Raw genomic sequence first — 23,561 nt, forward strand, 5'->3', positions numbered from 1 at the left:
GAATCTGGCGTTACATTGATGTGACCCGGGATGTGAACAGCCAGGAGCCAAATGTTGTGTTGGATGGCCCAGTCTCAAATTGCATGGCTAGATCCACAAGGAGAGGTGACTTGGTGCCACCCTGTGTGTTGGTGTAAAACATCGCCACAGTAGATCGTGCGAACACGGACTACCTTGTTGGTGACAGACAGCTGAAACGCTTTGAGCGCCAGGAAAACAGCCAGGAGTTCCAGATAATTTATATGAAACTGCCTCTCCTGGCGTGTCCAAAGGTCGAATACTTCGAGGTGACCCAACGTCACACCCCACCCCAGAAGGAAGGAGTCCGTGGTAACCGTCACTTGTGGGCAGAGCTCCTGGAAGGAGGCCCCCACTGAAATGTCGATCGAGGACCACCATTGCAGATCCACCATCATGCAGGACGGAACTGGAATTATCTTGCAATCCGGGTCTGATGCCTAAAACCAGCAGCTCCAAAGAGCTAGCTGAGTGCGCCTCATCTTCAGACGTGCAAGAGGCAGAGGCCATGAGACCCAGAAGTCTTTGGAACCACAGGCAGTCATGTGCGAGGACTAGAGGAAGAGCTGACACATGGTTGATAGGTCTGCAATCCTGTCCACCATTAGGAACACCTTTGTGCTGACTGTATTCCAACGCAAACCCAGAAAGATCAGGTCTTGAGAGACCGTCATGGAAGATTACTGCCAGTTCACTGACAGCCCAAGGTGTAACAGGAGACGGAGGATAGACTGGAGATTGATCAATGCCCTCTGCGGGCAAGGACTGCGCAGGAGCCAATCGTCCAAATATGGATATAAATGAACGCCCTGCAGCCTGAGGAAAGCTGTGATGACCGACATCATCTTCGTAAAGACATGCAGCGCCGAGCTGAGACCAAAAGGGAGCACATAGAACTGGAAGTGTTCCCCTCCCAGGGAGAACCGTAGATGTTTCCGATGCAAACTCCATATCAGGATGTGCATGCATGCTTCCTGAAGGTTCACTACACTGAGCCAGTCACCCTCCCGAAGAGAGGACTTTATTTGGCAAGGCGTGATCATCTTGAATTTGTCTTGGAGAAGAGAAAGATTGAACTGGGAAAGATTGAGGATAGTGCGCAGGCCAAACTGGTTGGTTTGGGTACTGTGAAAAGACAGGAGTAGAAGCCCGCTCCTTGCTCCCCTAGAGGAACAGTTTTCCACCGCTCTGAAGTCCACATGTTTCTGTACCTCGGCTCTGAGGGAGGGCGACTGGATCTGCTGGAAGGGAGGTTTGAAAGTTGAGGTGGGGGAAGCCCGCCCGAGCGATGGACAAAACCCAACGGTCTTCATTGATGGTCTGCCATGCGTCCAGATGAGACGAGATTCGTCCTCCCACCGGAGTCTTGTGCGACTGACAAAAAATATAATTTGGAAGATTTTTCGGCAGGGAGACCACTTGTCCCAGGAGAGGAGGCTGATGGCCGAGAGAAAAACCGACCACCTTGCCGTTGTTGCTTTCTGCGGGGCCCGCCAACCAGAGCTTCAGTTTGGCATGCACAGCAATCCTGAAACTCCCTGGATCCAGAGAAGGACCGAGTTTGGGACCCTGACCTGTGTTTATAAAGGGCCTTAGCTGGAGCATTTCGCCAGGACCGATAAAGAGTTGGCGGTTTGGGTACTCGCCTTGGTCTTTATGAGTTCCTCATCGGTGGAGGAATGGAACAATTTCTTGCCATCAAAAGGAAGGTTCAGTACCTTGTCCTGTACTTCCTTTGAAAACTTCATTGCATGGAGCCACGCTTGGCGGGAGATGCCAGCTCAGACACTAAGGCCTCGAGCGGGTACATCTACATGGTGTGCTGCAGCTTCCAGTAAATCCTGTGCTAACACTTTGGCATCCGACAATCCGGCTTTAAAGTTGACTAACCTATCCGCAGGAAGACATTCCTGAAAATCGGCTAGCTCCTTCCATAGCCTCAGATTGGCTCCTGCCAGGATGAGCTCCGCGTTAGCTTGACGAAGTTGAAGTGCCGAATTGGAAAATACTTTTTCGCCAAAGGCGTCAAGGAGCTTATCCTCTTTGGAGAGGATTTTGGCTGCTGCCGTAGATGATGCAGGGGCCGGCTTGGACTGGAGGGTGGCTGCTGCCACCATGGTCGACGAAGGGAGCAGACAAGCCGATAAGGCCATCTCTTCCGAGGCATGAAGCTTGTATCGAGTGTCAATCCTCCTGTTGAGATGCAGCCCGGTACAGGGTTTATCCCAGACCTTACGGGCCTCAGCCAAGACGTCCTTCTGGAGGAACAGGCCGTTGCGCTCCTGAGATGACAGAGTAAAGGCTCCAGAAAGCACCCCTTCCTGTAGAGTGGGGGTACTGGAATATCAAGCAGGGCCATCATATCGAGGACCCAGTCATGAAATGCTCTAACAGGGCGGGGCTGTTCATTGCTGTCCTGATCTGCTTGAGGTTCATCCAGCGAAGCAGGGACAGGAGACTGTTCCACTGTGCGTAGCGCCTCAGGTTTTAAAGTGATATTCCACCCCGCCAGTGTCTTCTCTATGGGAGAAAGCGAGGGCAGAGGAGGCAGTGATGGAGGAGGTCCGACAGGAAGAAGTAGAGGAGTTGGCACCACGGGGACCTGTGTAGAAACAGCCGGGACAGAAGGCGGTACAGGAGGTTCAGGGTACATTTCCATGAAAAGACCTTTAAGATACGCCCTCATGGGATCAGAGTGCATGAGCGTCAGAAACTTCCTAAAAAACCCATCCTCAGACGAAGGTCTAGGCACTGGAGTAGGCAGATGCCTCTCATGAGGGGCATACCCCCATGAACGCAATGAGGATGGTTGCTAGGAGGGCCCACCACAGGTTGGATCCACATAGATCAGTGGCGCGGAACTAGGAGGGAGTGAGACTGTGAGGCAGAGATGCACAAGCACGCCAACCGAATGAAGGTTAGAACAGGTTTTTGTTGTCCACATAGCATGGAAAAGAGTGCTCAGCCCCATAAGAAAAGCTCACAGCACCAGACGTCGAGAACGTTGGTGTAAGAGGTATCCAAAATGGCTGCCGTGGACCATCGAGGTTGGCCCGCCATTTTGTTGACATGTGAGGAGAACTGTGTCACAGGAGAAAGTGAGGCAACAGTCTCCTCAGGGGAGTCAGGGGACTTAAGCAACACTTTATCCTTGAAACAAGGATCCTCGGCCGAGCCGGTGCTGGCAGATCTAGGATGTTTACTGGATATCTTGGTGACTGCCCCAGAATTGGCCTCCAGCAGAGGAACCTTGGCAGAGCCATTACTGGAAGGCCTGTGGTCCGTGACTGCCTTCTTTGCCACTTCGACAGAACTGGTACCACCAGGTCCCTGAGCGTGGGACTGTTGAGGAACGTACCTCACCAACAGGACCCTCAAAGAGGATCCCTAGACTCTGTCTGTACGGGATTTAGCCCCAAGAAGATGAACCTCAGGTTTTAACCCGGGAGGGATGTATAGCTCCCCCAAGAGGTGCCTCGAGCCGAGACTCAGTGTGGAAAGCTCCAGAAACGGAGACCTCATGGCATAACCCGGTATCAGTCTGGAAAGCTCCAGGAATGGAGACATCAGGGCGAACCCCGGTATCCAGAGCCACAGAAGAACTGGGCTGAACTTTAGCACCCAAACGGTGAACCTCGGAACAGTGTCCGGTTTTGGCAGGTCCACTGCGGGAACCCTCGCAGAAACGTCTGGTGCGCCTATTAGGCCCCTTGTGGGGCACCTCAGGGGAACCCCTGGTGACAGAGCTACTTGAGCCCCTCCAGGACCTGGAAGACCTCAGGAAGGCGTCCCCTGGCCGAGGCGCCCTCAAAAGTAAAGAATTTACCAGGCGTTTCTTCTTTTTGTTGATGAAGAGCTGAAAATGCAGTGGATGAATGCGCTGAAATACCCCCTCCCACCGAAGAAGACTACGCTGGAGTACCCAGATGGTGAGGGAATCGCAATAGAAACACAAGTCCCAGCAATGTTCCGGGCCTAGACACTAAGCAAAAAGAGTGGGGATCCGCCCTCGCGAAACAACATTTGCATGAAGAACATTTGCATGAAGAACAGGACTAGATGACCGTGGAACCGGAGCAGGAAGGAAGGACAAAGGAAATAAAAATAAAAATTCCAGGTGATGCTAGTGCATCCAACCCTGACCGTGCGGAGAAAAGGACTGAAGGGCGATGCGCGGGGCAGAGCTCATGAGGGCGGGGTTACGGCCACGGGCGGAACCCCACTTAAAAATAAAAGAAAGACAAAAATCTAACATTCTTGATGCTTTTTTACAAAAGTGCTCCGGTCCTGTCCCGAAGGACGGAATGCCCCACAAGTATGGAGGAAAGGGGGCGGGAGGTAGAAGTATCATATGTTATGGGCAGAGGTACCACCAAAAACAACATTACAGTAGTCGAGCCTCGCACCCACTGGGCGATTCTCAGGCAGCTGTCTGTGGAAAGGAAGGGTCTGGATACATTTACGAGTTTGGTTGAGTAAGCTGCTGAGGAGGATATGGCGCTTACCTGACTGTTTAGGGAGAGTGTAGCATCAAGGTATACTCAGAATTTCTACAGCTGTTGATACTGGGGTCATTGTGCCATCGATGTAGAAGACCAAGTACCTTGGGTCAAGTTTTTTCAGCACCGGTGGGGGCCCAACAATGAGGAGCTCCATCTTCAGATCATTGAGACAGAGGCCATGGGTCGCCATCCAGGCTTGGATGGTGGCGTAAATCGAGCTCAGTGTGGCAACATCATCAGTGTAGGTGCCTCTAAGGGGGAGGAGAATTTACCTGTCATCAGCATAATTGCCGTCCAAGAAGGGGAAAATAGGCTTTGTGAATATATTATGAAGAGTTGGCGAGACACAGGATCCTTTGGGTACACCACAGAGGATAGGGGATGGACAGTGCTTGCATTCTCGGAGAAGACTTTCATTACTCTGCCCTCAAGGAAGGAGGCTGTCTAGGTTGCTGCTTCCAGGGAGAAGGAGGCTGCGGTGGTGAGGTGGTGACATAAGATTTTGTGATCGACTAAGTTGAAAGCCGTAGATAGGTCTAAGAGGAGCAGAAGGAACGGTTACTTACCTGTTACTTTTCTTCTCCAGCATGGGTCTGGCATAGATTCACATGCTCATCAATATTCCCAGTCGTCATGCTAGGAATCCTCTGTAAAGAAAAAAGTCAGTTTCAGTTTCACTTCTGAACTGTCTTTCTCCTAAAAACCAATCACTGGTCTCTGGGTCATACTGCCCCCAGCCAATGACTGCCCTCTAGCTAAGCCCCTGTGGCAGCCACCTTCAGATTTGGTAGCACGTAAAGTGGCAGTAGGACCAAGAGAAGAGCCACAGAGGGGTAGGCTGGAGGGTTCGCATGTGAATCCATGCCAGACCTATGCTGGAGAACAACAGTTACAGGTAAGTAACTTGTTCCTTCTCCAGCATGGGGTCTGGCATGGATGGATTCACATGCTCATGAATAAAGAATACATACCAGTACACACATGCACAACCACGGGAGGTGGCAAGGCTCAACATTAAGCATCTATTACCTCGTCACCAGACTCACCTTCAAGCGAACAGGTTGCGCAGCACTGCATGGCAGACTATGGACTCCTCCCTGGAATTCCTGTAGATGCAGTAGAACTTCGTGAAGGTGTGCGTCGACCTCCACGTTGCAGCCCTGCAGATGTCAAGCGGGGGCACACCACACAGGAACGCCGTAGTTGCAGTGATCACTCTGGTCGAATGGGCTCTCGAACGGCCAGGCAACGGTTGGTTTGCCAACCGGTGACAATGGGTGACGCAGCCGGAGAGCCACCTGGAAATGGAAGCCTTAGAGGGTGCCTTCCCATGGTTCACAGGGCCAAAGTTCACAAAATGTTGCGACGTCTTCCAAAAACTCTTGTGCGGTCCACGTAGAACTTCAGCGCTCTAGCCACATCCAGCAAATGCAAAGTCCTCTCAACCGGCGACAAAGGCGTCGGGAAGAATACAGGTAACACCAAGGGCTTGTTTAGATGAAAGTCCGGCGGCACCTTGGGCATGAAAGAGTAGTGCGTCTGTAGCACCACCCTCGTCTCGTGGAATGTCAAGTAGGGTGGTTTACAAGAGAGGGCCTGGATCTCTCCCCATGCATGGTGCGGAGGCAATGGCCACAAGAAACGCTGTTTTCCACGCCAAAAATTTCAGTGGCACCGAATGCATAGGCTCGAACAGTGGACCCATGAGCCTAGTAAGCACCACATTGAGCTCCCATGCCGGGGCTGGAGCCTTCACAGACAGGAACGAGCGAAATAGTCCTTTGAAAAACTCCTTGAATAAACGATGTGACCATAAGGATGATCGTCCAGGAGATCTGGTGTAGCGGGAGATAGCCGCCAGATGAACCTTGATGGAAGCATGGGCCAGTCCTGCCTTGGCCAACGACAACAAATACGGAAGCACCTGCGGAGCAGTGACTCGTAGAGGGTCGATCTTCTGAATATGGCACCAAACGGCGAACCTCTTCCACTTGTGCCCGTAGCATTTGAGAGTAGATGAAGCTCTGGCCTTGGCGAGCACCTCCTTACAATCCGCTGGGAGATCGTAGCCCCCAAACTCTAGTTCTGCAGGAGCCAGGCCTTCTAGTTCAGCAATCCTGGGTCCTGGTGCAGAATTGCTCCTCCTTTCCTGGCGAGATCTGCGTCTGCCGGAAGCTTGACTGGAGGGGACGCTGAGATGCCCAGAAGGTTCGGGTACCATATCTGTCTCGGCCACACCGGTGCGACGAGGATCATCCTGCACCGGGACCGTCCGAGTTGATTGACCAGTCGAAGAAACAACGGAAGGAAGGCATACAGAAACAGGCTGGCGAACCTCCGGCACTTGGTGTTCGTCGCTGTCGCAAACAGATCGATCTAGGGATTGCCCCATCTGCGGAACAGGTGATCCACTTGGTCTTGCCAAAGTTTCCACTCGTGGCAAGAGCGCAGCTCCCTGCTGAGAGAGTCGGCGACGGTGTAGTTCACTCCGGCTAGATGAAAACAGGACGAGAAACATCCCCTGGGCTTCGGCCTAATGCCAAAAGGTCCTGCGCCTCTTTGGAGAGCGCCAGGGATCTGGTTCCCCCCTGCTTCCGGATGTAGAACATTGTGGTGGTGTTGTCCGTGAAGACCCGTACCACTTTGCCCTTGAGGGTCAGAAGGAAGGACTTGAGGGCCCAAAACACTGCCCGCAACTCCAACACGTTGATGTGCAATGACTACTCCTCTGGTAGCCGCAGGCCTCTTGCATGAAGACTTCCGGAATGCGCTCCCCATCCTTCCAGCGAGGCATCCGTTGTGACAGTCTCCTGATGAGGTGGGATCTGGAAATCCGTGCCTGCGGACAAATGTGCGCGCACTCCCCACCACCAAATTGCTCGACGGAAAATTTCGTCGAGTGTGATCTTGTCCTCGAAGCTCCCCTTCACTTATATCCGGCGGGCATCGAGGAACTCCTGCAGCAGAAGCATCCGCAGCATGCACAGCCAAATTAGGTAAATGCATGATGACATCATGCCGAGTAGGGACTTGATGGATCTTTTCCTTGCAACCTTCAGGGCCAACAGCTGTTGTACCTTGCCCAAGATGGCCGCCATCCTTTCTTCCAATGGAGATGCCAGGCATGACACTGTTGAGTCGTGTTAACAGAAACAGTGCGTCCTGTGATGGAGCCAAGCAGGACTTCGCAAAGTTTATCGAGAACCCCAGTTCCGACAGGAGATGGACTGTCTTCGTTGAGTGGTCGACAGCGATGTCCCTTGAGCTCGCCCGGATGAGCCAGTCGTCCAGGTACGGGTACACGTGGATCCCTCGTAGACGTAGCTGTGCCACCACCGGGGCCAGGCATTTGGTGAACAGTTGTGGCGCCGACTCCAACCTGAAGGGAAGGGCCTTGAACTTGTAATGTCCTTGAACCACAAAGCGTAGGTACTTGCGGTGTCCCTTGTGTATGGGGATGTGAAAATAGGCATCTTCCAAGTCCAGCGACAATAGAAAATCCCCCTCTTCCAGCTGTCCTTGCACGTGCTGAAGGGTCACCATCCAAAACTTTTGTGACTTGATGTACTCGTTCAGATGGCGGAAGTGCAGAATGGGCCTCCAACCGCCGGTCTTCTTTCTGATGAGGAAGTAACGATAGTACACTCCGGAGCCCCGGAGTTTCTTCGGGACAAGCTTGATCGCCCCCTTTCTTAACATGGCCCGTACCTCCAGCAGCAGCTGAGGGATGTGGTTTTCCTGACGGGCCACTGGTGGTATCCTTGGACACTTCCATTGGAACTCAAGGGTGTGTCCGTGGGGGATAGAGTCCAGCACCCAACAGTCGGTGGAGATGGTCTTCCACACGCTGAGGAAGTTCACCAGCCAGCCTCACACTGGGGTGCACGGGTGGGGGCCCAGACTCCATGGCGGGTTCAATTTTGTTTCGACGTCGAAGCGCCGCCTTGGGGGCATGGCGATGACGACATCCGCCTCCAGACTTGGCGCCGCCCCTGTAGGTCTCCTGGGCCGATGAGCAGGGGGGCTGACAGTAGGATGAGACACCTCCTCCGAATCCTTTAGAGGAACTTTGGGATTTCCTTCCAGAAGTCCGAAAGGACGGCAGCCATTGTTGAAGCCTGCCCAGGGCATGAGTCGTCTCCGTGTCCACCTTGATGGCCTGGAGAGACTCGTTCAGTCTTTCCAAACAAATTGTCCCAGTCGAAGGGCATATCCAACACTTTCAACCGAACATCCTGGCGCAAATTCGTGGCCCTCAGCCAGCCTCGCCGACAAAGGCAAACGCTGTTGCCCATTTGGCGGAATCCTGTGTCGGCAATGTCTGTGGCCACCTAATGGCGTGGTCCGAAGCCACCTTGTCTTCCTGTAGAATCTCCAACGCCTCAGCCCACTTGTCATCGGGAAGGAAGTCCAGGAGGGGGGGCCATCTTGAATCAAAGTTCCCTTTCGTAACACGCCACAATGGCGAGGGCGTTAGCAGCCTTGATGGTCGTTGCTGCCGACGAGATCACTCTTCGCCCCAGGGCATTCAACTTCTTCCCCTCACCGTCGGGGTGGGGAGGAGGCCACCAACGAGGATGAGCCCGAAGACTTCTTCTTGGCCGCCGCTGCCGAAACCGCAGAGTCTGGAGAAGGTTGGGACCGCAAACACTTGGGCAAAAAGTCTGGCACTCTGTAATTCTTCTCGTAGTGATCCCTCTTCGCCGGGGCCAAAGACGGGTTCTTCATGAGGGACAAACCCTTGCCCCAAATGTAATCCAATAACGGGATCGAAAGTACGCTCTTCCTCTTCGCTTCCCGGCACTGGTAAAGGAAAACCTTGTTCTTCTTCTCCTCCAGGGCAAGCTGGAACAGCTCTGAGGCCCTGGAAGTCATGGAGTGGAACGAGTCAATCTCGTCGGGCAGTGAAGATCTGGCTGGCGGAGACGGTTTCGGTGAAATGATGGGCATCACCTTCTCCGGAGTCTTCTCGATGGGCTGGAAAGAGGACTCCTCACCTTAGGGGCCGTGCCCTGTGAATCCGCCCCAGCGGCCGTTGCGAGGGGCGCCGCCACTACTTCGATGGGAGTGTGGGCCTTTGTCTGATGCACCTGGGCCTTCACGGTCTTGACCGCGTCGGCGGCCTTCACCTTAGGGGTGCTCCCCCTTGGCCTTCTCCGTCAGTCCGGCTTGGGTCTTCTCCAAAAGCTTGCCCAGATGGTCCGACTTCCTCTTCTTTGAAGAACCTGAGCGCTGGCTCGTGGTCAAAGGTGCTGGAGATGCTGAACTTGCCATGGCCGCCGATGAGCCCGTCGAAACGGCGCTCCCGGAGGCAGTGGACTCACAGTGCTTAGCCTTATGTTGAGCCCACGCAGAAGGGGTGCCTTCAAAGGTCTTAGAAGACTGCTCCGCTTTCTTCTTCTGGGCAGGGGAGGCATGCTGCCGGGACTCACCCAGAGCAGGGGCCTTGGCCTGCAGCCACTCGTTGAGGCACTTGCGTCTGTCGGCCCGCGTATGCTGCACCATCTCCGGAAAAGCCACACAATCGCCCTCCACATGCGACTGGTCCGAACGCAGGCAGTAGAGGCACAGAGAATGTCCATCGTCCGAAAAGACATTCCATAGGTTGCAGCCGGGGCAAAACTTCAAGAAAGGCGCCGAGTCCTCCTTCTCCTCCTCCATATCCACGCGGTGAAGGCCTCGAAGAAGCTTCGGGAATCCTCCAAGAAGAAACTCGATGAAAATACGATCTTGAGGGGCGCTAAAGAATCCGAAACGGGTCCCTGTTAATCAGAAGGTTAAATCGGTGGAGCTTGAGGCTCGATTAACCAAAAAAAATAGAGTAAAACTCTTAGAAAAATTGCAAAACGCAGTAAAAGCTCGAGAGCTATATCACAAGGACTCCCAACACTTGAATGTGCGGTAAAAATCTGAAGATGGCTGCCAGAGGAGGGGCTTAGGTAGAGCGCAGTCATTGGCTGGGGGCAGTATGACCCAGAGACCAGTGATTGGTTGTTAGGAGAAAGACAGTTCAGAAGTGAAACTGAAACCGATTTTTTCTTTACTGAGGATTCCCAGCCTGACAATGTGCAATATTCATGAGCATGTGAATCCATGCCAGACCCCATGTTGGAGAAGGGCAGGTTTCCCCTCATCCCTAATCTCGTACATTTGGTTTGTTAGGTCGAGAAGAGCCGATTCTTTGCCATGCCCTGGGTGAAAGCCAGAATGGTGAACTCCAAGGATATGGTTTACTTCTAGGTGATGTTGAATGTGAACATAGGCTGCTCGGTCAAGTATTTTTAACAGTAAAGGGCCTGTAGTAGTTGGGTAAAGCCGGGTCGAGAGACTTTTAAAAAAAAAATTTAATTGTTTTTAGGAGGGGTAGGACCCAGGATTCTTTGAGGCTAGAGGGTAACAGGAAGGGCGAGAAGGAGGATTTGATGACGGCAGTGTTAAATGGTGCCAGTGTTTCAGCATAGTCTATGTTAAGAGGGGCAGGGCAAACGTCCCCTTTGTACCTAGATGTTTTTAGGCTTTTTATTATGTGTAGGGTGTCTTGAACAGATTTTGTTGAAACTGAACAGTGGGGTATAGGAGGTGGGGATGTGGGTGGCCATCATTCCCTGGTGGGAGTGTTTGATGCTGGCATGCTTGGTGACAATTATTTTCTGGAGCATGCCTATTTTCAATAGCATAGCATTCTATTTGCTGGAGTACCCGTCAAAGCAAAAGTCGTGCTCTTTCGCCTCCTCCCCTGCAAATAGGGTATGTACAATCGCCTTGACATTTTGTTCCAGGCTGTTGGGGCCCTCTCCTTCCCCCTTGCCAAAATCCAAGAATTCATAGGTTTGCTCTCTTTTCCCTATTCTACTGGTCATCTTTGTTCAGGATAAGGTCATAGTTTCTTACTAACAGTTATTTTGTCCTAGCATCCAGTCGCATCTTCATAACGTCAGCCGACAGATGGTTGTTCTCCAGGGTTTCAACTTTCCCTACTGTTGTCTCAATCCACCCTTTTAGTTCTTTTGACAGGGTGAGATTGTTCCACATGGATTTTATATCCTCCAGTATATTGTGAATATCTGCCTTTGTCGTCGTCGCATCCTCCGCGGACTGCATCTTCTGCAGAGTTGGCAGCAGCTCAGTGACCCCTTCTGATGTCGACTCACTGCTAAATGTTTGCAGGTTTCCTAATGTGTTAGGCTATGTCATCAACCTGGTGGGTTCTTGCATCCTACCTTTACCCCTCTTGGATCTGCAGAGAACTCTAGCCTCGACCCTGGGCTGCACTGACCCTCGCCACATTCAAGCCACAGCCGCTGGGGAGTCTCTCTGCCTATGTCCTCTGGTGTCCTGGGCTGCACCTACAATGGAGGTCAGCCTGCCTTCTCAGTTTGAAAGGCCTAGCACCAGAACCACACACTCCCTGGAGGTTGCTGCGACAGCTTGCAGACCTCCGTACTTCATGCTTCCGAAATCTGGGTTTCACAGTGCGCCACTCCTCGATGCTCGTCTTGGTCAGTGGTCAAAGCGTAGGTCTTCTTTCCCCCATCACTATCTGGTACTCTCCATTTATCTATGCCATACACCTTCACGGGCCGCAACCACCATTGTCAGGTTGTCCGTACACTGTCCCTCAGTGGACACTTCCTGCCCCTCCTGTTCTTGGCTTCTGGGTTGTGACGAATTGAAGGAATTTGTACATTCTCCACAAGGGGGAGCCCCTGTGTGAGGATAGGTAGTTGAGCGTGCTCTGCAACCCCCCTGCCCCTTAGGGGTTCAAGGCAAATGGGATGTCACACAGAGAGACCCCCTCACGTCCCCCCCTTTGGGGACAAGGACTCCTGTTCCCATCAGGAACTCCCTGATGCCATCTATGTGATGGCCTATATGGAACTATATAATACACCAAATCCTTGCAAAGTGACATGATTGGGAAGAAGATAAATTAACATATACCGTTATCAAAGGGAAAGAGAAGCTGTCTCATTAAATCACAATCTCAAATTGACTGTTGAGTACATTGAACAGAGAGAAGACACCAAGGAGAGACAGAGAACTAGAGGAAGGCAGAGACAGACAGGGGAAGTACCGTGTAAGGAGAACACTGGAGCAGACATGGACGGAGAAGCCAGCTAAGTTCAGCTGCTTTGAGCTGAAGAAGGACACACTGGAAGGCCAGCCTGTCAGAGAAACAGAGAGACAAAACTGCTAGACCGGAGAGGTTGCGGTGGCGTGATCACAAAGCAACCGTGGTGGGCAGGGTGCCCTCACAACATCGACACAGCCTTAGAGAACAAGCACCCAATGAACAGATTACCCGCAGAGGTATCGAGAAGCTCAACAGGAGACAGAAACACACATGGAGCGGACATAGCAGAAAGCAAACGGAAGGAAGGGCCAGATCCTAAGTACGTAGGGGCACCAGACATGTTCCCCTACACTCCTGAAGTTAACACGGAGAACGGGAACACCAGGAAGTGAAAAGGGATTGGTTAAAAAAGTAACAATACTCCACCTAGTACAAAACAAGGTGGAAAACAAGTTGACAACGTTGAACTACATTAACGTGGAAACAAGAAATACCAAAAGCATCATTAGTGAAAGGAATATAATTGGAGTGTTGATACTTTGGGAAACGGGGAAGCCCACCCAATATCCAAGAGACTGAGTGGAACACAATCAAAAGAGACTTGGAAACTAAAGGCCAGAGGTGTTCCTAAGATGAACCTTGTACAAGAAATACCACTTTGGGAAAAGAGGAACCATAAGCATTTGGATAACAAAAACCCCAGAGAAAGGGGAACGATACAAGTACATTCCGAATCTGATAATAAAGAGGAGGATTCTGTTGAGAACAAGAAACACATGATAAAAATGTCCTAAGAGAGTCCATGGCCTCCTTCTGACTCACCACAGGGTGTTCACGGCTGTCGCACTCTCTGCACCCACTTCTTGATGTGCGACTTCAATCTCGGCTTCCTCTCTCGGGGGTGCTCCTATGCATTTCTCTGAGACCTGCCTCGGTCTCCTTGGCCTGCTCCTCCAGTCTGCGTTTGATCTCGGAGATGCATCACAGGCTGGGAGCCATCTGCATCCGCGGCAGAGACAACTCCATGAATTCTGTGACTCCGGTTTGGTCTCCTCTTTGCTCGACTTCCCAGGGAAGGTGGAGGTTCCCTTTCATAGCTTTTAAACTCGCTCAATCACTGCTTTTTCCCCCCTACAATTTGATGCTCAGTGGGAAAGCACGATGTTCAGGCAGCCATCTTGCCTGCGCCCCCTGGTGACATCCCAGAGGTGGATTTTTTATCTTCTGCACCTCTGTTTCTAACTTAACAATTGTTTGCCTTAGTAAGTCTTGTGGCACATACATTTCTAAATATAAGCCATGTCGGGTTGGGGAATGAGGACTACTCAGAGCACATAATTAATTATACAACAGGAATTCAGTCAGCAGGGCCAAGCTATGCCAAAGCTAAAGGCAACACCTTCCTCTCGGCTCATAAGAACCCCCACCAGGCGATTTCCTGGGAATTGGTACTTCAAAAGGCAGCAATGACAAAGCAACTCTTGCACCAGGTTGCTGACCACTGCAGTCCCTTTGAAATTAGCAGACAAGGGAACAGGGGGAGTGACAGTACCCAGAAGCGAGATGTGGTCTGAAAAATGTGTTCCATCATCTTGGTTTCTGTTACAGCTCTCTACAGCTTCCCTCTCCCCGCCCCAACCCCATTTCCTGCAAGACAGGGCACTCTGGGTATGATGCCAGAAGAAAAGAATCACTTTTTACATCAGGGATTGGAACCCTTACAGCAGGCTTGCTTTGTACCAATCACTGGTGACATTCTGTCTTTATAAGGAGAGGGTAACCCCTGCATTCTTTACAGGGACAAGAAGCATTCACTTAACCTCTATTTAGAGTATAGCCTGCACTAAAGTCCTCTGCCGTGAAGACAGAAGGCATTCAAGGCAGAGGCAAGCTCCGTCCCCAAACCTTCCCTAGGGAACAGCGAGAGTGAACGTCTCTGGACCAATGCCTCTCTGTTGGTTGCACTGGAACCAGGGTCCTGTTCCCTGGAGGTGAAGGACCCACTGTAAATGCAAGCCAAGATCCCTGGAGTAGGAGTGCAGAACTAAAGGACTCAGACTCACCTTGTCCTGAAGCCCCTGGATTGGCATACTCAGAGGCAACTGGAATCCTGTTTTGTCAACTCGTGACATCTTAATCTGGATTGATCATGGTTGACGCCTTTTGAGCCGCTACAGGATCTGTGGTGCTGCTTTTTGCACTCTATGCAGACTTCAAACCGCTTGCTACAGTTTGAGTCATCCAAATGCCAGCTGAGCCTATTTTTGCAGATTGCTTCGATCACAATAATTGGGAGTTTGCCATCATGGGAGCAAGCAACTTGACTACCAGAAGCCAACTAACTTCCACGTCTCGAGCATGAGCTCGACCTAGCAGAGCTATCAACTTGCAGCTCACTTGACCACTGCCACGAAATGTTGGAAGCAATCACCTCGTTGTCTCTAACAATGACTCGACCCAGCCGGGGCCCGCACTTTTGAACTGACTTAATACTGACTGCCAGTGGTACCATCACATCCACTCGATCACTGCAAAGGTGCTTCAAAGCCCAGCTCGATACAGTGTAGCGCCAAAGATAAGAATACAGGTACTGTGAGGAGGCCCTGTTCCCCTTGTCCCCTTTTTGGGACCACAGTGACTGGTTTGGTTATGGTTGGGTTAGGTTAGGTTTTGCACAATGCAGAAACTTTGGAGCAGATTTCCAGCCTGCTCTGTTGCAGAAGCAGACTTCGCAACCAGTTGTGAATGGAATTTTACCTAAATCACCAGGAAAGTAATTATTTTTGTTATCCTTTCTGGATCCAATTAAATACCCTGGTGAGATCACAGAAGACTATCTATGAAAGAGCTGTATTTGGTGTGGGTTTATGTTTCAGATTCTAAAACAATTAACTCTTGCATAGACCATTCTGGAAGTTAAGCAATCATACCTTTGATAGGACATACGTCGGTGCAGTTTCCACTTCTGCTGTGCCCACTGCTTCTGTTGGAAACTGTAGATCTGAACTGTGACTATCAATATCAGATGCAGCATTGACACAACCCCGAGGAGCCGGTAACTTGATCGAATTCCCCGGTCAACCCCCAACAATCCTCGGACACGCAGCTGTGAATCAAAGAATACATTACTTGCTTAATACAGAGATTGTCTTTCTGACCAGTAATACAATTTCTCTTATAGTCTTGTTATTCCGTATCTCAAAGTTCAAACGATATTTTTATATTTCCCACATGCTTTATTGCTGAAGATTAAACATTTTCCTAAACCAACCGGGGTAAATATTTTGTTAAATAAGGCTGGTCACATATTACACCATCCTATTAAAATGTATAGGTTACAATGTAAAACGTACATGCCCAGGTCAACTTTTCGCTAGCCCTTAGCTAGACTGCCCAAAACATGGCTTTATTTCTTCAACAAATAGAGTTCTAAACCAAAAGTGCTCTTGTAATTTTTTTCTTTATGGAAAGAGGCGGCTTTGGAGGAAAACACTGGGGTTGAAAGTCGCAATATGAACACATTAATTTTGAGTAACTGCCTAGAAGGCAAATAATGGTTGCCGCAAAAAACAAAATACATTATATATGCATGGCAAGAGAAGGGGTTGAGGGACAGACCCAAAAAAGAAAAAAAAAAAGTTCTCTCAACCAATTAAGGATTGTGTAATCCAAATGTAAATCAGTATTCACCACTATGGATTCCTCTGTGTAGTAATATGCTGTATGATTCTACATTGTGATCTAACATTATCCTGGAACATTTCCCGCTTTATCATCTTCCATCGGTTTTCAGAACTTTTTTTACACTGGCGATTCCTATTTGCACCAGGGGTATTTCTGCTCAAAATCTCTTTCCACATTCCAAGATGGCCACCTAGGAGTGAAGGTGCACTCTAGAGAGCTCCCGGCCAGAATATAGTAAGAAGAACAATCAAGCTGAAAAGGACTCGTAGAACACTGACAGATTAAGGAGGGAAAGAGAAAGTGAAGCAGTAATAGCAGGCCCCCAGTGAACGCACGCAGCGTGCAGCAGAGCGTGTAAGCCTGGAACGAGGGACCGTGGACTATACTGGCCCCACGAGACACTGGGCACTTACAGTGACGTCATAACTGCCAGACGGGTGCTCCGAAGGAAAAGGTGGACCGGAGAAGTCAGTCTGGAGACAGGCTTTAGGGGACAAGCAGACAGAGGCAACCGCAAGTCCAGTGAGCAGGGAACAGTGAGGCAGCTGTCCGGAGCAGCGGCCACGTAGGAGAGAGGGAGAGAAGAAGCTCTGCGGCGGCGCTCCAAGAGGGACTCGAAAACTGCTGAGAGGCCCCGGGGGATATGCAGACACTGGGGGAAGGAGACAGGGCTCCTACCCTTACGCCGTGCTGGGGGACTGCATTATGGCAGGCATCATGCAACATACTTCAAAGGTGGGCGGTGTCGGAGGAGGGCCGGACACCCGCCTGCACACCACACAGCACTGAGGTGCAGGCAGCAAACAAGAACTGAAAACACCCCAAGGCAAGCTAGAGGAGACCCGCACATGGAGCTAAACAGAACGTTAAGGTAGGAAGACAGACTGCACTTCCCCCCAATTTTGGAGTTGTGAGGAAGCTGCTGAAATAAGGCCCCACTGGAGGGGAATAGAAGAGAGCCAGTGCAAAGGTAGCAGGGCAAGGAACCAGAGAGCAGCTATACACCTCGGAGCAGGGAAGTTAAGGGAGGGGCCCCACCCGCTGGCCCGAGGCAACCAATGAATAAAGAAAGAAGATAAAAGGAAAGAACAGGTTTCAGGGAAATGAGGCCTGGTACACATCTGGGAGAGCGACAGACAGGCCAAAAGCAAGGCAAAGAGGAGAGCACATGTCGTGGGCAATAATAGAAGACAAAGAGGCCAAGCCAAGGCAAGAGTCAGTGTGTGGCAGATCGGGGAGAGAGGCAAGGTACCATCTGAAGGAGACAACAGAGGAAGCAATGGGTGAACCAGAAAGAAACAGACACTGAGGAATGACTCCACTTACAGATGCCAGACCCGAAGGGCAAACAGACTTCTAAGAAAAGTCAACTGGAGCTTTGTTTCAGCAACAGATCGGAAGCTTGAAAGTGTAGCTGAAGGGCTCACTGAAAGAAATCAGAGAGGATATTAACTCCTTGGGAAGCAGGGTGGATGTGACCGAACAAGTGTTGTCCGAAATAGAAAAAGAAGTTTGCCAGAACTCTGAGCTTCTTGAACAGATAGCCTCTGCCACATACAGCCTTGAAATACAAGCGGAGGATCCAGAAAAACGATCAAGACATTCAAATATCCGGATCAAAAGCTTGGCGGAGGCAACCGCAGATGGGGCGCTGAAATCCACCATCCAACAATGCTTCGCTACCCTGTTGACGGACAGCACCCCGGAGGAGATCTAGATAGACCATGTGCACAGAGTGGGCCCGAAGAGGAGTCGAGAAGGAAACAGGCCCAGAGACATCCTGGCGGCCCTGCCCTCCTATGAGATGGAGAAAATACTAAAGGCTGCAAGGGGACAAGAATCGATAACAATACATGGCTCAGAGGTAAGCCTATTTCAGGACTTGGCGACATCCACCCTACAAAAAAGGAGATTGATGGGCCCGTTCACAAGGAAATTGTAGGAAAAGAAAGTCCCATACAAATGGACATTCCCCTTTGGGCTTCTTTTCCCTTGGGAAGGGAGACAGCAAAGAGCAACATCTTATGAGGAAGGAATGGCCGTACTTGGGCTAGAAGCAGATGTCGCAGGAGTGGAAGAGAGATTCGGTGACACACGATGGCGTGGAGCGAAGCAGTGGGAATGGTCTACGGCACACAGGAAAAGGGGCGAGAAATTGAAAGGCCCAAGACCCAGGAAATGAAGCAGAGCTCTTCTACAATAACAGGGACCCACGAGAGGTTTAACAGACAGACAAGGTTGCAGCCCTCTGAGAAGGGGAAGGGTGCACGACAGACCTTCCCCACATTTAACTGAGACGATCCTGCAAATGGGGGCCCGGTCAGGAGAGGAGGAGGCACCACTTGGAATTGGAAAGGTTAGATTAACCTTGGTGTCCAGGTTAAACATGGGTTGGTGGCCACAAAGTGGGATGTATCCTAAGATACCAAGTCAGACCTGGAAGGGGGAGGGAACGAGGCAAAGGGGGAGGGGGTAGGGGTAGAAGTAGAGTGGGAAGGTGGGTGTGGGGGGAAGAGGAGCCACATCCTGGAGACACATTAACGGAACGGGAAGCTCACACCTCGATCATAGGAACAAGGGGAGGAGTAGGGTAGTAGACTAATTTAAAGACCATTGTTGATTTATTCTCAGAACCTTCGGGACCTGAACACCCGGTAAAACGAAAGAAGGTGATAACACAGATAAAGAGACATAATGTGGATATATTCCTATTACAGGAAACACATTCGGAAAGAGTACAGGTATAAGATTCAGATACAGAACTACACACAACTGTACCAGGCTAAAGGCTATAATAAGACAGCAAGGGTGATGGCAGGATTTAAGAACGCATTGGCCACAAGAATAATTAACACACTCGTAGACTGGAATGGGAGATATGTTTTTGTGCAGGCTCAGATAGGGGAAAGAGCGATTATCATTGCTACTATATATGCCCCTAACACAGGACAAGACCCCTTTCTAAACCAGGTCATGGGGAAACTGGAGCGGTTTGCTGTGGGGGAAATCCTAATTACAGGAGACTTTAATATGATATGGGACCCAGCAAGAGATGGGAGCAGGAGCGGACAGAACACGCAGAAAGGTACGTACCCCTCACTGGTGCTGTGGGACAGAATGGAAGGTATGACACAAAGATCTGTGATGGGCAAAAAGGGGGCAGGAGACAAGGTACACATGCTTTTCACATGTACATCACACATACTCCAGGACAGATCTAGCATGGGGGACCCCCGGAATACTCAGCACATTGATAGACATAGAGCTAGGGCTGATCTCCATATCAGATCATGCATCGATGGAGATACAACTAGGGGAACTAAAGCCACGCAACCCCATGTGGGCTTGGAGGTTTCCAGGAGACCTCGAGAGATCCTGTATCATGGGAAACAGTGAGTGGTAAAATAATAGAATACTTTGAAATGAACACCACAAACGATGTCCCGCTTAGGAGTGTCTGGCTAGAGAAAGATCTGGAGGAAGCAATGACACAGGCTCAAAATCTTTTAGTGGGCCAGAAGACCAGGGAGAACTTTAATAAAGTTAAGGAAGCACCGAGGCAGTTACGATTATTGAACACTGCAAAGGCGCACAGCGTCCTGTTAAGGTTTAAACAGCGATATTATGTAGCCGCAATAAGGCAGATAAAATGTTAGACTCCTGAAACAACAGAGCGGTCAATGACATGTGGCGGGAATACGTCGAACAGACGGTGAATTAACTACGGAATCACGTGGGATCACACACGCTTTCACAGCATACTCAAAGGAGCTGTATTCAACGGTGAACCCAGAAATACAAAAGATACAGGCATTCCTGCAAGGGATAGCATTGACTAAAATTACAGTTGAAGAAAAGGAGTGGCTGGACAGGGAAATCAAGGAGGAGGAAGTGGAAAGAGTGATTAAAAATATGCCAAGCAACAAACCACCAGGGCCAGATGGCTATACGGGATGCTTTAATAAAGTCTTTTGTAAAGAGGTAAAAAGGATTCCTGGCTAAATTGTTTAATACATTTAGAGATGGGAGTCGGGTGATGGGGTCCATGACGGAAGCAAAAGTGGTCCTATTCGGGAAACTGAACAAGCACCCCACTAGTTGTGGGTCCTTCTGACCTATAGCATTACTGAATACGGATGTCAAAATATTTACCGGGATATTGGCTGATAGAATAAAAGAGGTGCTCCCGGGGATCATTGTACAAGATCAATCAGGGTTCATTAAAGGGAGACAAACCTGGGATAATACCAGGAGGGTGATCCATCTATTGGAAAAACTAGAAATTAAGCAGATACCGGTCACTCTAGTCTAACTGAAAGCTGAGAAAGCCTTTGATAGGGTGGAGTGGGCGTATCTGTTTTAAACGATGGAGCTAATGGGTTTCGGGTCCAAATATATGCAAATGGTTAGGGCTAGCTATAGTACCCCTTTGATCCGTGTGGAATTGAAAAATCACATTTCTGTAGCAATAAGGGTAGAACGTGGGACGAGACAGGGATGTCCCATGTCCCCACATTTGTACGCTATCTGCCTAGAACCTCTGTTAGCTGCAATTAGAACCAGTCCATCAAGGGAATCCCATTCAGGGGTGGCTGGGGCAGTGGGGGGAGAGATACACAATACTGTTGCATATGCAGACAACATGCTAATAACATTGGTAGATCCAGAGAGGTCTATCCCTGCATTAGTCGCCACCCTTAATGAACAGGAAGAGTTGTCTGGCTTGAAAATAAATATGGGGAAATCCGAGATGTTAGAGGTGGGACTCTCGAAAGAAATTGCAGGTTGGATAAGGAATAGTTCTCTATTTCGGACAGAAAAGGGATACCTAGCATACTTGGGTATAAAATTGACAAGCACAGTGAAAATGCTCTATAAAGCAAACTTTCCGGATTTAATCAAACAAACGCAGGTCGACTTTGCAAAATGGGCCCCAATGCGCATCTCTTTTTTGGGCTGGATAAACACGCTAAAGATGGTTACTCTTCCGAGGGTTCTCTATAGGTTTCGAACTCCCACTAATGATCCAGAGTCCTTTTTTCGCATCACTGAATATGCTACTCTCTAGATTCATTTGGCAGAATAAACGCCCAAGAGCAGCAATGGATCTGATGAGGTCTCCTAGGCACAGGGGAGGGATAGGGCTCCCTAATCTATATCGATACTATGAAGCGGCCCACCTCAGAGTGGTTAAGAAGTGGTTTTCGGAAGGCACAGACAAAATATGGGCTCGTATGGATAGAGCGCTGGTGGGTATGCCCTTGTCAGGCCTACTTTGGTTGTGTGGGAATGTGAGACCTCCATCCGCTGGATGCAGTAGGGTTCTACACACGACTTGTGATATCTGGGAAAGGAGGATTAAGAAAGATCACTTGTCTTCTATACCCTCTCCCTTCACCCCAATTTTCTATAATCCCAATTTCACCCCTGGCGTGACAAGGGAATCATTTAAAAGGTGAAAGGAAAAGGGTTACGTAAAGATCAGAGACATGATATGGGAAGGGGACGTAATGCCATTGGTAGAGTGTAAAACACAGGTGGGGGTGGGGGTGGGGGAAGGGGATAGATTTGAATATACACAATTGAGACTCTGCGGCTTGGTAGGTTTCTTTCCGTCACAGCCAATCAGGCCACTGACGCAATTTGAGACATACATCACTTCCCACACGGGGAACAAGCACCTAGTGGCGACATATATAAACTATTACAAGAATGCTCAATAACAACGCGATGGCCATAACAGGTGGCATGGGATGGCCTACTGGGCGGAGACATAACTCCGGAAACATTGGGAAGAGCTGTGGGAGGAACATACCGAAATTGACCAGGTCACTGCAACTCCCGAGAGGCATGGTATAAAATGATGGTTCAGTGGCACTACACCCCCAGTAAACTGCACAAGATGTTTAGATCTGAAACCGAAGAATGCTGGAGGGGATGCAAGGGAGTTGGGGATTGGGTACAAATCTGGTGGGATTGTACTAAAATAAAGGGTTCTGGGCGGAGATTATAAAATACGTACAGGAATTCGTCCCAGAAGATCTAACCCTTACGTTAGCTGAGATCATGGGAGGATTTTTGAGACCAGAGCTTCATATAATTTCGAAATCCCAGAAAAGAACATTGACTACGCTCTAACAGCTGCATGGATGGTAATTGCTAAAGACTGGAAACAAAGCTCTCCTCCATCGATAATCAGCTGGATCCATAAACTCTGGGACATAGTGGCGATGGAATGGATTACATACAGGGCCCAAGGGGATGCAGACAAGTTTCAGAAGGAATCGGGAGAAATTTTACAGTTCCTAAAAAGTGACTTTGTGCAACAATGGTGCCAGACTGGAACTGACTCCTTGGTGAATGGTGAAGAGCAATGATGGAAAGATGATGTGCTCTAAAGACGTAGAAGGCGAGAAGTGGGGCGCGGGGGAAAGGGTGGGGGAAGGAATGTTTCAAATGTTTAATTAATGCAAATAAAAATCTCTTAAAAAAAGAAATCTTTCCACAACAATTGTCTTCTTGTAGAAAGTTGCCCTCCTTGAGTCAGCTGCTCCAGAGCGGTTCACGGTATGTGTAGGAAAATGGCTCTTACATATATTGACAAATCCGATAGCATACAAATTCACATTTCCTGATCTCTTGAACTAAAAGGAAGAGAATGATTAGGATCAGTTAACTCTGGCTTCCAAAAGGGGGCATGAAGGTGAACCAGCCAACCACTTCCAGGGTATATTACATATTAGCACCCAGTGAGGGGGGTGTGGCAGCCTCCAAGCCAATGAGCAGGCTCAGAACGGGGCCTCCTCAGAGCTGGGGGCAGCCATCTTCCCTCGTTGAGATGAAGGTAAGTGTGCTCTCCCCACACATCCCATGCACCTTACCCCCTTTTACACATTTCCAACACCCACCGCACTTTACTCGTGCTTCCGCATCCCTCATAGGTGCTGGGAACACTAGTGTTCCCAGCGCATCCCCGATCTGGCAATGGTCATCATGGAAAGGGGGAAGGGACTACCAGTAGTTCCCTTCTTTCTCTGCAATGCATAGCAACCATCTTTTTTTGTAGTGTTTATCTCGAGCTGAGAAACGGCAAAACGTTGTTTCTCAGCTCAAGATAAAAACACTATTAGTACCCCTGCTACAATGTGCCGGGGTGCTAATAGCAATATAACCCTCAGCGGAGGGCATTACCGATCAGGTAATGCCCTAGGGCTCACGCTGAAGTCCTCTTTTCTCTCAGGCTTCTAAATGCAGCCCTGGGGCATTACCTTACCGGTTATGCC

At 49.9% G+C, this 23,561-nt stretch overlaps 1 protein-coding gene across 1 annotated transcript in view; it reads right to left on the reverse strand.

The window, feature by feature from the left end:
• The window catches only part of PEX10 (peroxisomal biogenesis factor 10), a 257,024-nt gene that overhangs the window by 36,922 nt on the left and 196,541 nt on the right, over nucleotides 1-23,561 (reverse strand). Inside the window, exon 4 of the mRNA XM_069610190.1 lies at nucleotides 15,525-15,700. Within this exon, the coding sequence (XP_069466291.1) occupies nucleotides 15,525-15,700 (176 nt within the window). The remainder of the gene's footprint in view (nucleotides 1-15,524; nucleotides 15,701-23,561) is intronic.

Source organism: Ambystoma mexicanum, chromosome 8, assembly GCF_040938575.1.
Source record: "Ambystoma mexicanum isolate Mex_15411 chromosome 8, UKY_AmexF1_1, whole genome shotgun sequence".
Taxonomy (NCBI): domain Eukaryota; kingdom Metazoa; phylum Chordata; class Amphibia; order Caudata; family Ambystomatidae; genus Ambystoma; species Ambystoma mexicanum.